Below are 13868 nucleotides of genomic sequence, written 5' to 3'. Positions count from 1 at the left end.
GGACCCCGGGTCCCCTTCGCGCTCCGCAAGGCTGTGATTATCTCCCATCAGGCCGCGGCCCCGGTGCTTCGCCGTTACCGCCATCAAAGGCTTAATCGCCTGGAAATGCGTCGGCGCCGGGCGAAGGAGCGGCTTGTTTCGCTAATTAAGGTGTGCTAATGCCGACGCGGCCGCCGGTTCGGACGCATCCACCCCGCCCCCCCGCCGCTCGTTCCGAGGGAGAGCGCGTTTACTCTCCCGGCTCGATCCGCCGCTCCGCATGCAAATGAGGCGAGATGGAATCCCCTCGGCAACCGCGGGGCGACGTCTGCGGACGGGCTTGAAGACGGCGAGGAGCGCGGCCCTCCTCCCGGGGAGAACAGTGGGGGCGTCGGAGCGCGGAGCGGCTGGAAGCCTCGCGCTACCCCGGGGGGGGGGGGGCCTCGCCGTCTCAGCCGTCTGGAGCAGTGCCCGGGCAGGGCCGCTTACACAAACGCAGCTCTCAGAGTCAGAGCATGAACGTGTCAGGTACCATAATTAAAACCAAGCTCCAAGGGTGTCTAGATTTGTCTTGTCAAGGCCACCATGTTGGAAAATGTATTTTTTTTCCCCCTCTCCGTGTTTCATTTTCAAACACAATTAAATTTGTGCAAACTGGGAAAATATTGAATGATCCTATCGGTATATACATTAATAATATTGTGGTTGGAACCATGGTTAGAACCGTGGAACCATGGTTAGTGTGCCAGAGAAATCTAGGTAGACACACTTGGTAAGCGGATTGGTGTGGGTCTGTTCAGTAGGATGTATACTGCCTGCCCTTCAGACTGCCGGCCACACAGGCTACATGTTAAACAGGCACAGCAAGACCTGGGGTGGGCACGGGGGGGATGTAGCTCTGCTAGAGACCCATTATCTTTACTACCAAAGGCAGCAGGCCACACCGAACGGCAGTAAAGCACTCTGAGACGGGCGTGACAGAGCCCTGCTACAGAAGCTTATTAAGCTGTGATCAATATTTAAAGATGGTCATTTCACGCGCCGGCGGGCATCGGTGGCGGAAGAGGAGCCAGTCACTTAAAGCACTGGTTTCTGGGTAATTACAGCCGCCGCGCACGGGCTCGGGCCTCGCCTGCAGCCCAAACGCGAGAAAGCGCTTCTCCTCCCTCTCTTTTCTTGTCGTTTCACTTCCCCCGCATTCTCCATTAGAGTGTCCGCTCGCCCTGAGGGTGACAGGCTTGCTGTTCAGAGGACAACTAGAGTAGGACTGTGAGCAAATACAAACCATACAAACCCAGGGAATGGGTTTCTGTTGTCCATTTATAATACGCTTTTTAAGAGCCCAGTAGCTTAGTATCTTTGTGCTTGGCATGTTCAGCGTTGAATTCAATATTATTTTGTTATGTGATTCTCATTGATCTAGTGCAAGGTAACCAGTCATTGCAGCTTGACAGGGTCTTAAAGGACTGGCCATATTTCCCTGTAACCCTCATCCTTTTCAATGAGTGTTTGCTTCGACCGATCTCCAGTGAGACTGTTGGGTGCGCCCTTGGCTAGTGGAAAGAAGCTCAGGAAGAAGAGGCCACTACGATGTCGTCTTGTCGTTTATTTGGGGAACTCGATGGTGTTTGTCAGCCAGGAGAAATGCATCATCTCGGAGTTTCCTGTCGGAACAGAATCTCGCCAACTGGCAACATGAAATGGTTGGAAACTGTAAGAAAAAGCTCTAATGCCAACGTGTGCCACAGCCTATGGATGTGATAAGGTGATGTCAGAAACTAGTTGGATGGTATGCTTCTCACTGTGAGCTCGTTGGTCATGACAGCGCCACACTTGATAATCTGACTCGTCCCTTTGTTTGCTTTAGACAGCACTAATATAGCATCTCATTCACCGCGTCCTCACAGGCCACGGAGTATTTGCACTGTCAATATGTGTTCTTCCTTTTCAGGAAACGGGCCTATCTGTGAAGCTCGATTCAGGCTTTTCTCTTTCTATGACCCTTTGCTTCAAGCAGAACTGTTTTATATTTATATGACAATAATATTAATACGAATAATTGAAGCAATATATATTGGTCTAGACCTTTAAAACACATGCAAATGATGTCTAAAGGGGCCACTTAGTCATGGATTTAGCTGAAGGAAATCAAGTAGGTCCAGTTTTATTTTATTTCTTTCTTTTGTTAATTACTTTTCCTTCACACCCGCATTAACGCTAAAACGCACTAATGCGGAGTGTCTTGACAGATGCTCTTATCCGGAGTGACTTGCACAACTTAGGCTATATTCTTTTCATGCAGTCCATTTATACAGCTGGGCATTTGCTGAAGCAATTCACATTAAGCACCTTGCTCAAGGGTGCAGCCGTGTGCACCTGTGAATTGAACCTCTGACCTAGACGTTGAAAGCTCAGTTCTGTAACCATTATGGTGTACTGCCAACCCACAGGCACACGTGTAGGTTTGAGAGTGCACTGCCGGTTTGGGAATCAAATCAACCCCATGCTTTCACTGGGGGAAACACCAGCATTTATCCTTTTCTTTGGGGAGTTCATTTTGATCGCAGAACTCCCAAAATGTGTTTCTGAAGAAATAATGTAGCATTTCTAAGTCAAAGGGAGTATTTTGGCTCTGGAAATGCTCAGCTCTTTTGCATTGATGACTTGATGTGACAGGATAATTTGCGATCAGTGATCTGTGAGTGTCTGAGCTAAGCCCCTCAGCTTTATTTTTTTAAATTCTTTTTTTGTTCTGCTCTGGAGGACCTTTATATGAGACATTGAGCTCATAAGTGCTTGAATGTGTTACAGACCCTTCCTGGAGCACGGACCGTTGTTTGCACGTTGTGGGTTGTTTGGCTTGGCAAAATTCATAAACGTAAATAAATGCCGCTTTGAACTGTGAATACCTGTTTCCAAGCATAATATTGAACAGTTCTAAAGTGAGCTCTCTTCAAAGCTTGGTCGTGGAGAGAAACGGCGGTCGTAATCCGGTAGGAACGGTCCTGGTGCGCGGCGGCATGAATGATTAATGCTGTCAGGAATAATCACCTGCCGCTGGCATGGAATGCAGCAGGCATGATGACAGTTAGCAGTGCCTTCCCATCGCAGGTGTGGAAACCCCCCTCCCTCCCCTCTCACAACGATGAGGGCAGTCTGGTCCAATCAGCAGAGGCATGGCGTCTCTCCTGTGTGCAGGAAGCGATTCTGATTGGCTGCAGCTCAAATGCATACCTCCTCACTTGAAGGCTCTAGGCCACAGAGCAGGATGCGATGGCCGTTTTACAACATGAGAACACAAGAGCGCATAATGGCCAGAACAGGCCATTCAGCCCATCTAGTCCCATTTAAAAAAAGCTATCTGCCAACTTCAAGGTGTCTTACAACATAATCCCAGGCACGAAACCCCCGAGGGAGAAGAATGAGGAGCAGAAGAGGCTGGGAGGAGTCTTTGTGTAAAGATGGCGTAGTCGCCAATTAAAGCTCCTGAAAGATTCATTTCCTCAGCTTGCCAGCGCTTCTGGCCTCTGATTGAACTCGCGGTGCGGAGGACAGGCCCTGAATGGGCCCCGTGATGGAGGGCCCGCTGTGGGAGGGCTTGGCTCCACCTTAAGCTGCCTGAGATTTATAAGTTGTTTGATTAAACTTGCTCTCCTGTGAACTCCCCTTTTTTTCTCCCCCCCCACCCCCGGGGGGGCCCAAAAGTGCTGCCGCTCCCCGGTTGTCATGGAAATGCTGGTATTGATGTCATGGATTTCCTTCCCGGCGAGCGCTGGTGGAACCTCCGCGTTCATTGTCCTACCGATTTGTTGTTCACTCCCGTTTGTTTCACTTCATACGATCGTGCGGAAGCGGTGTGTTGCCTTTTAAATATGGCTGCGACCAGAAATGTGTATTAACGTTTTATTTTTGCTGGGGAGAGGGAGAAGCAGGAGGGCTGGAAGCTCACGGACGGGTGAAAATTGGCGAGAGCTATATCAAAGCCAGCGTCTGAAAAAAAAAAAAATGTATCAAAGAGAAAAGGAAACCTGCTGCTCGAAAGCAATCAAAAAAACATTGGCCTCTGAAATTATGTTTCAGCCTCATTATTTTTAATGTGAAATCCAATACATTTCCTGTTTGTTCGGCGGAGGCGAATCAATCCCCTTTGGTGTCTGGGAGGACGATGCGGCCACTGTGCTGCCTGCAAAACGGAGCTTTGGTTTGTGACAGAAGTCCTTTCAGACGGATGGCATTCAGCCTTTTTACAGGCCTGACTCCCCCGAGAGGGGAGCCTCTTTGTGTAATTATCCGAGCGCTGGTCCAGCTCCAGCGCGCTGGCCCCGCGTCTTTCTCGACGTTATTATTATTATTTTTTTTTTTTTAACAACAGTGTCCACTTAATATGATCTGAGTGTTGCAAGATGGCTCTTGTTAAAAAAAAAAAAAAAAAAGAGGGACCTATCTTTCACGAGATTATGTGACGGTTTTATTTGAGCGGTATTGTCCGCGTGCGCTTCGGAACGGCCCAGCGGTGTAATTGCTTCATGAATCCTGCCCCAAAGAGCGTTGGCGGAGAACCTCGCCACGGCAGCGATAAGCCTCTCTCTCTTTTTTTTCATTTTACACGGTGCTGCTTCGCCGGTTTGTTTTGCAGCCCGCTCGCGGCGTTAGCATTTGGGTACGTGGTTTAGTAGCTCGTTGGTGAGTTGTCGGCTGCGCTGATTCACGCGAGGTGCACGCTGGAAGGGCCGCTGGGCCAGGTTGCTGGGAGGGTGCAGAACAAAAATAAATAAATTTTAAAAATCGGTGCCGGTCTTTCGCAGCTTCCGGTGTGTTTAGCGGACCTAGGAGCACAGGACTGTGTGAACAGTGCTGCAGTCCAGTGTTGTGTGTGGAGGTGTGCAAAGTGACGTATGCATCGGTGTTTATCAGTTTGCCGCCTACCTGAATTATAAGCGAGTGCAGTAAATATCCCTGTATATTATATACATTATAGCTTATATCTGTTGTAAAGTGAAAACCAAGTAGGGAATATGGTAAACATTTAAAAAAATATTCCTTGTCTCAATAATAAAAAAAGGCAACACCCCAATTTATTGCTTGCATGTTGAGATGAGAGCAAATGAAACCGGAACGTTCTGCGGTGTTTACTCAGCGCTGCTGGCTGAGAGACTAAAAGCCTGAGGTCTAAAAGCAAACAGTAGGGTTGGATGGTGTTACCTCAGAACAGGACAGACCACCAATCAGGAGAGCCGCCTCGTCGCTGGTGCTGCTGATTGGTGCGTTCTCTCGACACTGTCTTGTGCTCATCACCACCAGGCCATCTCTCAGAGGCTCAGGGGCCATCACAGTCCAAAATTACCCTCATTTTTATCTTTTAGCCGGAACATATCGAACCAGTGCTGGCCTTTTATCTTGCTAGCACACCTCCTGAGTGTTTGTGTTTTCCCTGAAAGTCTACATCATCGAAATGGTCTTCGATAATTGCGAACATCACAAGTTTTTCCACCGACGAAGGGAGAATTATCTCCATATTCTTGACAGTCTGGGGATTTTTTTTCTCTTCCAAATTCCATGTTCAGTTTCAAAGCCTCCCTTTGTGCCTCGTTAGTGGGGGGCAGAAGGAGTTCAGTGTGTGGCTTGGTTTGCATTCTAATTGGTAGTATTTATTGGCGGCCGTATTTTCGTTCGCTCACTGTAGCCGTTGAGGGGGAAGCGCCCAGCTGAGGCTTTTGTGTAATCCATCTTTCTGTGACAGCGCCGCTTCACTTCCAGCAGGTGCAGCCAATCAGGTGTGAAGGGCTCTGCTGGGTGCATCCCATTGGCTGGGAGCCGTTCTCTTGGGTTAGGGCCATTGGATCAGTGCAGTGAAAGAAATGTGATTCGTTTAATAACGTTCACCCAAAAGAAACCTGATTTGCATTTTAAGGGAAACTGACATTTTCTTGCGTTAGTGTTTTTGTCCATTTTCCTTTTTCTCCCCCGTTTGCTATTTGACGTTCTCTCGAGCCAGCGCGTCGCTGTGCCACCTGCGCCCGCGTGCCAGGGCGAAATAGAGCAGGTGCGCGCGCTGCTCCGCCGCGCTCGCCTGTGAGCCGCCGGCTATTTCACACCTCACCTGCCGCACAGGAGAGCGCTGGCGCCAATCACAGGAAGCCGGCGGGAGCGAACGCGCCGACTCTGCCGCTCGAGACCCCCCCCCGGAAACCAGATTTCTGATTGTCTGGGAGTACGTAGCGCCTGCTGCTCTCCTGCTCGCGGCTGTCTCACCGAGACCCCTCCTTTCCCTCCGCAGAGCTCGCCATCGCCCGGCACGAGGTGCGGGAGGTGGAGCAGCGCCACACCATGGACGGCGGCAGGGAGGCGGCGCCGGACGAGGGCGACGACGTGGTCATCATTTACAACCGCGTGCCCAAGACCGCCAGCACCTCCTTCACCAACATCGCCTACGACCTGTGCGGCAAGAACAAGTACCACGTCCTGCACATCAACACCACCAAGAACAACCCCGTCATGTCACTGCAGGACCAGGTGAGAGCCCGCAGCAATGGATCCTCTTTGCTCATTGGCCGGTCTTATTGTAAACAAGTCTGGTTATAAAAGTTCAGCCTCATGTCCTAGCCCTGCCGTACAGGTACTAATAAACAGTCATCAAATTCCGTAGCAAGTACAGGGACTTGCACCGTGCAAATTATTACCCATAATAACTTGCTGCTCAAAAAGGCTGTTTCACATTTCTAATTGAGTAAATTTGATATCCTAATCAAATGTTTGAGATGTTTCCATCTCCCAACTCTCAATTTCATAATTCCATAAATGTAGAAAGTCATCAAAGAAGATATTTGAAAGGGGAGAATCGTAAATGAACATTTAAACATTTGCAGAATTCAATTCTGAGCGTGTGCTGAACTCCGTTCACGGCGTGCGATCAATGCCGCCGTTACGTTGCGTTTCCTTGTTTTAGTATTCCATTTCATAACCGAGCTGTCATCTTGTCGGGAAGATATCGGGCGCCGGGGGATCGGTTTTCTGGTTGCATCAGTGGAATCTTTTCGCCGCAGCTGACGGCTGTCATTTTCGCGATTGCGTAACGGTGACGGTCCTGACCTTGGCCGATGCCGACGCCGACTCCGTCGCCGGGACCCGCGCGGAATGCGGCCGGCCAATCCGGTGTCGCGCTTCAGAAACAGCGCTGACGACAGCCCGTAACTCTAGATCGCAGCCAGATACGATTGGCAGTTGCCTCTTCGTCCTCATGCATAATTCATGCGCTGTAATCATTACGAGAGTGTCACCGTTTCCAACGTGGTGAAACGGTTGTACATTGTACAAAGACGAACATTAAGATAGACAGAGGAAGCAGGCTTGCATTCATCGGAGGAGGCTCGACTTTTGTAGTGGAAAGCAGAAAACAAACAGCACTTAATCTTCCTGTTAAGGGACTCTGTTCTGCTGTCCTGTTGTACCTCTGTGTTCGTGTTCTGGACGGGTTTCTAGATGTAGGTAAGAAGCCTGCATAAGCATTCTGAAGGGCTGAAGGATTTGACAGTGGCTGCTGAATTAGCACTGTTCTCTGCCCTTATCCCTGGGAACCATGCTGTTCCCTGTCTTAATACATTATAAATCTGCAGTTAAGAACAAATAACTTGAGGCTTCAGCAGTATGTAGGAAAACAGGATAAATTTGTTTTGCCAGGACTTGGAACGTTATATATTTAGGTCCAGTGCCCATCTGTCTCAATAATGACGCCATATAAATGAGGAGTTTATAATACCCATAATGGATCTGGCTTTATTGAACTGTGAGTGTACTTAGCATGTGTAAACATTCTAAATCTAGAATCTAAAAGTGTTTTTCCTTTTCTTTCTTTTTCAAACAGAACTTGAGCTCTGCTGTTGATAAATTGTTGCCTAAGAATTTGAAAAAATTTACGGTTGCTAAAATCTCAGATAAGGACAAGCTGCATTGTGGATTACTGATACTATCTTTCAGAAGAAATGGTCAGTGTGAATAATAATAATAATGATAATAAGAAGGTTAAATCTACTGTCCCGCACTGTGAGTATAAAGAGTTATGACAGTCGATGCAGCATGTGTTGATTCAGGCTCTGAAGGCCTCATTTTTATTCAGTTTAATTGCATTAACTCCTGAGGCATCGCTCTGCATCAGTATTCATGCTGCTGTGAACCAGCGCTCAGACTGTTTGCCCTGGCTGCCGCGAAAGTATCTCATTTCCCTTGTTCTTCCGCAATATCGTGTCCGTGTTTTCCCAACACGTTGTCTCTGAGTATTGCACCGCGCTTCTCCACTGTGAAGAAGAGACGGCGGCACGGAGCGGCCGGCCGGCCATTTTCTGAGCTGCCCGGCGACTCCGTCTAAATCGTTCCTTTCTCAGCGTTCGGTCGGTAAGAATTGCACGCGGGGCAGGGCGGGTCGGCATTGGCCGAGGTGATGTGCGCGGGGGGCGGGGGTGTGGTTGTCTCACCGCTCTCCTGTCGTCCCAGGTGCGCTTCGTGCGGAACGTGACGTCCTGGCGGGAGATGAAGCCGGCTTTCTATCACGGGCACGTGGCCTTCCTGGACTTCTCAAAGTGAGTGCCGTTCGCCCGCGCGTGTACACTCTGGCCTCAGACCACCGTGTGGCCTGTCGCAACGAGGAAACGTCTCCCTGGAAAAAAAAACTGAGCTTGTTTTTCCAGGCTGGACAATGAGTCACCCAGTAGGAGAATTAGGGGACCGTCAGTGATTGTGCTGCGGGTCTACGTAAAATGGTCAATTACACAAAATTACTCTGGAACAACCCAGCTGTTTCCCGGTAGCCATTTTCTGCAGTTGCAAATGATGCTCGCAGTATAAATATGACGGATCCTTGTTTTTGCTGGTAATTGTGTGGCATGAACTAATATTTTAGTGTAGTCATCGCAGAACCCAGCATCTGTGCTTCAAGAACAGGATCCAATACAGATAAAACAATACTGAAGATGGTTTCATTTGCGGCCTATCATTTGCTTGTGTAGAAGCTGCCCTCTTGTGGCTAAAGCCAAGCAGTGCACCAAACACTCCGTGGATCCAGTCTGGTTCTTTGCATTTCAATGTTGGTGCGGATGGCATCTAGGGCTATTAAGCAGTTTCTAACGCTTATAGGATTATATTTTACTCTATGGCGCCGCCACTTGGTAGAAAGATTAAAATGCAGTACTCTTCAAGAGCATTGAAACAAGTATTTAATTTGATTGAAATATATTGTTTAGCCCCAAACTATTTTTTCCTTAAATTAGGTACATACTCAGTTGCAACCATAAGCTGTACTCCAGTATGCGTCTCTCTCTGTAAGTGAAGAGATAGACATTAGATCTCCGATTTGTCCTGTCCTCTTTCAGGTTTGGAGTGAAGAGAAAGCCCATCTACATCAATGTGATCAGGGACCCCATAGAGCGCCTGGTGTCTTACTACTACTTCCTGCGCTTCGGGGACGACTACCGGCCGGGCCTGCGGAGGAGGAAGCAGGGGGATAAGAAGGTACTCTCTCTCTCTCTCTCCCGCTCTTTCTCCGGCGCCGCGTCCTTCCGCGCACCTCCTTCACTCTCTTCCTCATTCAGCGCTGCCCTTTCAGTGAGGGACGCCATTGAAACGCTACCAGACACTTGTGCAGGTAGTCTATTCGGCAGCGTTTCAATGAGCTACTTGACACACACGCCACTTGCGTCTTTTATCCGAGGAATGTGACTTACCTTTCCTGAGTGTTGCTTCTTAGCCCCGTTGACGTCTGTAAGCGTTTTGTTTCAGACCTTTGACGGTGGCATGCTAGCCAGTGCGTGCTGCGTTTCAGCCTTTTCTGTGACTGTGTGTTTTTCATTTTGAATGAGTGGATGAATGAATGAATGAATTAATTAATTAATTTGTTTGACAATTTAAAAACAAGATTTCATAAGACTGCATAGCAGAGAGTAATCCTTTTAGTTTGACCCCTTTTTGTGTCTCTGTGGCGTTTTAACCCTTTCCGTGATTCTGTGTGTTGCTTTAACCCTTTCCGTGATTCTGTGTGTTGCTTTAACCCTTTCCGTGATTCTGTGTGTTGCTTTAACCCTTTCCGTGATTCTGTGTGTTGCTTTAACCCTTTCCGTGATTCTGTGTGTTGCTTTAACCCTTTCCGTGATTCTGTGTGTTGCTTTAACCCTTTCCGTCACTGTGTGTGTTGTGTTTCAGACCTTTGATGAGTGCGTATCAGCGGGAGGATCAGACTGTGCTGCTGAAAAGCTCTGGCTTCAGATTCCCTTCTTCTGTGGTCACTATTCAGAGTGCTGGTGGGTGACTCGCACTCAAACTCCCATCATACACCTGTGAACTTCTCTCCTGTGAACTTCTTCAGCCAACACAAATACACACATACTCAGCTACTGGGTAGTTTAAATGAATCCCTACCACCCATTTTGACTGCAAATATAAAAGTTATTTCATATTAATATTATGTATGTTGTTTCTGTTATTATAGGGTTAGGTAATTTTAAAGGCTGAAGAAAAATGCATCAAAAAAAAGACGGCACTGTAGCATAATGATTAGGAAACTGGGCTTTTGCCTCAGGAACTGTACTGTAGGATCGATTCTCAGCAGGGGCACTTCCATTGTACTCCTGAGGAAGGTGCTTAGCCTGACACAGCGGGGGAAAGGGGAAAAATACCCCAAAGATTTCTATCTTTCTTCTCTATTAATACTGCCACTTAAGGTCACTGTGCTAAGTAATGAGTTACAATAGGCCCTCAGAGAGCCGGTCTTTATGAGCGTAGCATCACACCTGTGGTTTTGTGTGCTGTGCAGTGCGCTCACAGTCTGTGTTTCTCCAGGAACACGGGGAGCCACTGGGCCCTGGAACAGGCCAAGTACAACCTGGTCAACGAGTACCTGCTGGTGGGCGTGACGGAGGAGCTGGAGGACTTTGTGATGATGCTGGAAGCGGCCCTGCCGCGTTACTTTCGGGGTGCCACTGAGCTCTACCGCACAGGTACGACCCTCCAAGCCTCATCCACCCCCCAGACCACGCCCACCCACCCAAAGTTGCCCAACCCACCCACCCAAGGCCCCGCCTCTGAGAGAGATCATTTACATAGTGTCCAAGTTTGCTACATACTGTACATAACCATATACCCAGATGCCAAAACTACTTCTGTAACATTTATATGACTAGGTACTTTTTACTGCACATCGTTAAAATCTTAATACCGAGGCTTTTACATTTTTGAACTGTTGCCCTTAATGAGCTGAGAGGACCAAGATTCATGAGCCTGGCCATTTCGTTTGCAGGGAAGAAATCGCACCTGAGGAAGACGAGCGAGAAGAAGCCGCCCACCAAGGAGTCCATCGCCAAGCTGCAGCAGTCGGACATCTGGAAGATGGAGAACGAGTTCTACGAGTTCGCGCTGGAGCAGTTCCAGTTCGTCCGCGCCCACGCCGTCCGGGAAAAGGACGGCGAGCTCTACCTGCTGGCGCAGAACTTCTTCTACGAGAAGATCTACCCCAAGATGAACTAGCGGCGCGGGGGAGCCCGCAGGAAGGGCCGCGAGCCTCGGCCTAGCGCCGCCGTCTCACACACCGGGGAAAAGAGGAAGAGGAAGGACACATTTCTAAACAAAATGGCGGGCCTGGACATACGGTGCTCAGCAGTCTTCTGAACGGTACTTCTGCGGGCACCAGTCCCCTCGCCGAACTTCGCTCGACTAGCCGGCCGTCGACCCACAGCGGCCGCGGATGCGGACGCTTCCTGTTACGAACGAGGGCTGGCCAGAGCCTTCGTCCAGAGGCCCGGCCTCACAGCGCCGACGTCTTTCAACCTCGTCACGACCACCCCCCCCCCCTTTCTTTCACTGCCAGGTGAAAGGTCACGGACTCTGGGACACTGTTGCAGGGGTGCGGAGGAAAGTCACTGCCGTATATACCCAGCGAGCCACTTCAGCGGTGTACATTTCAAAAGCGCGCTAGATGTGCCCTCTTTCACACTGTTACAAGTCCTGTCCAATCAGAGGGCGTTTTAAAAAAAAGTTATTTTTCTTTTGTTTTTCGGTTTGTTGATTTCTTATGAACATGGTTATCACGATGTCTAGAAAATTTGACACCCGTGTTTTAAATGTGACAAAGGCATTATCGGGCGGTTTAATGAAAGCCCCCGTGTCCCCTAGAGAGGACTACCGTCTTAACAATGCTGTGGAAAAGTTGTACTCATATTCTCATCGATGGTAAAAACGCATCACGTGACAGACCCAGTCTAGAGTCTGTCACCTTGGTGGTTGTCCAGTTATTACCAGGGTGATGGATAACATGTCTGCACTAGGCACAGGCCTGCGTGCACAAGACCTCCATTTTAAGAATTGTGGTATTGTACGTTCATGGGATTTTTGGTTTTCTGCATCTTGTACACTTTTACCTGTAGGAGTATTTTTGCTAGGGTGCTTTGTAATGTGTTTACAAGCATTGTAATTACCAAGATGGAAAAACAGCTGCTGTACATACTGCATATTTTATGTATTTGGACCAAAAGGTTATTAAAAAAAGAAAAAAAAAACTGTTTCATTTCTTTACCCTGTTTAACATGACACACCCTCTACTACCATGTCAACTCTGTCTTTACAAGTCATATGAACTGTGGAAATGCTTTGCTCAATGCTGCCCTCCACAGGCAACCGGATTAACTACACTTAAAATGAAAATCCATTGTGCTGCATTCATTCAAGTACTTTATGTCCAATACAGATTCATGTTTAGATGACTCTTATCTGTAATTGGGTGTTGTATGCTAAGCCTTTCTGGAAGCATGATCTCCAGAAAGGAAGCGCATTTTTAAGTTTAAAGATCCATCCATACAGTTAAGGTTGAGAAATCTGCAGCCATGGCTGGTATTGCAGAGCCTGAAGGATTTCACTGTGGGTTCTTCGTACAGCACTCCTTTAAAAACGCAGAGTAGCTGCCCTTCAGTAAAACAGGGTCTTTGGATCTGCTTCCTTGAGGCAGTTTGAAGGAGTTGCATGTTAAATAGTTTTTTTTTAATCATCACCAATGCTTTACTGTGTGTGATTGATTACTGATTACAGCAGTATTGTTCAGTGGTTTTGTCAGAGGTGCACACAGGTACAGCAAAACTGATCATAACCTACTCACTCATTTTCGTCTTTTCAGATGTGTACCGCACAGTATGTTCTTCAGCAAGTCTTATGAGAACTAAGCATGCGGTCGAAGTGATTCATTACATCTACTCGGCAGACGCTTTGACGTGCAGGAAGTGCATACCAAAAGCTTTGCCTCCCCGTCGGGGAATCGAACCCCGGTCTCCCGCGTGACAGGCGGGGATACTCACCACTATACTAACGAGGAGTGCATACAGGTAGAAAAAGGTGAAAGGAGGTGTTGTAGGTAACTTTTGTGAAACACTGAGCTCAGCAGTTTTCATATGTGGCTTTGCTCATGGTGAAAAGTTGATAACTGGACTCATCTAACATGAAAAAAAACAAGGGATCATTTGCAGCGGTTTAATTTGCCATTAACTGAGCAGCAATTTCCACTGAAAAATTTGATAAAACATGCTCATCTAGCAAAATGTATGAGTCCCCTTTCAGGTTTCATGGCAAATCAAATCGCATGATTATTGTGTGGGGACTCTACAGTAGTGAAGGTCTGCCACTTGTTTCTATACAGCGCAGGACATGAGACGTGCTGTTGGTCTGTGGGATCAGGGCTATTGTGGGAGCTGAAATTATGACCATATCCTGAACTGCTCCATTTCATACTTCTCATTTGATCCCCACTGATCTCTTACTAGCTTCAGGCATTTGGCACCGTTTTTACATCAACAAGCCCGGTACAGTCTGATAATTATCTTGTCTTAATTAAGAGCAGCCACTGTGTATTGACTTTGATTGAT

At 48.0% G+C, this 13868-nt stretch overlaps 1 protein-coding gene and 1 non-coding gene across 4 annotated transcripts in view; one reads left to right on the top strand and one right to left on the bottom strand.

The window, feature by feature from the left end:
- The window catches only part of hs2st1a (heparan sulfate 2-O-sulfotransferase 1a), a 70022-nt gene extending 57504 nt beyond the window's left edge, over positions 1–12518 (top strand). For 2 of the 3 annotated variants that reach the window (XM_064338203.1, XM_064338202.1), the window contains exons 3-8: positions 6257–6492; positions 8467–8552; positions 9342–9480; positions 10168–10265; positions 10804–10961; positions 11261–12517. In XM_064338203.1, the coding sequence (XP_064194273.1) occupies positions 6257–6492; positions 8467–8552; positions 9342–9480; positions 10168–10265; positions 10804–10961; positions 11261–11487 (944 nt within the window). In that variant the 3' untranslated portion in view covers positions 11488–12517. Of the gene's footprint in view, positions 1–6256; positions 6493–8466; positions 8553–9341; positions 9481–10167; positions 10266–10803; positions 10962–11260 lie in introns of all 3 variants that reach the window. The other variant, XM_064338201.1, reaches the window with a different exon arrangement.
- Positions 12519–13249: 731 nt separating this feature from the next.
- On the bottom strand, positions 13250–13321 carry trnad-guc (transfer RNA aspartic acid (anticodon GUC)). Its single transcript has one exon. It is a non-coding gene; the product is annotated as a tRNA-Asp (tRNA).
- Between the last annotated feature and the right edge of the window lie 547 nt (positions 13322–13868).

The sequence above is a fragment of the Anguilla rostrata genome, chromosome 6, assembly GCF_018555375.3.
Source record: "Anguilla rostrata isolate EN2019 chromosome 6, ASM1855537v3, whole genome shotgun sequence".
In the NCBI taxonomy this organism is placed as follows: Eukaryota; Metazoa; Chordata; class Actinopteri; order Anguilliformes; family Anguillidae; genus Anguilla; species Anguilla rostrata.
This window is presented reverse-complemented; position numbering and strand designations above follow the sequence as displayed.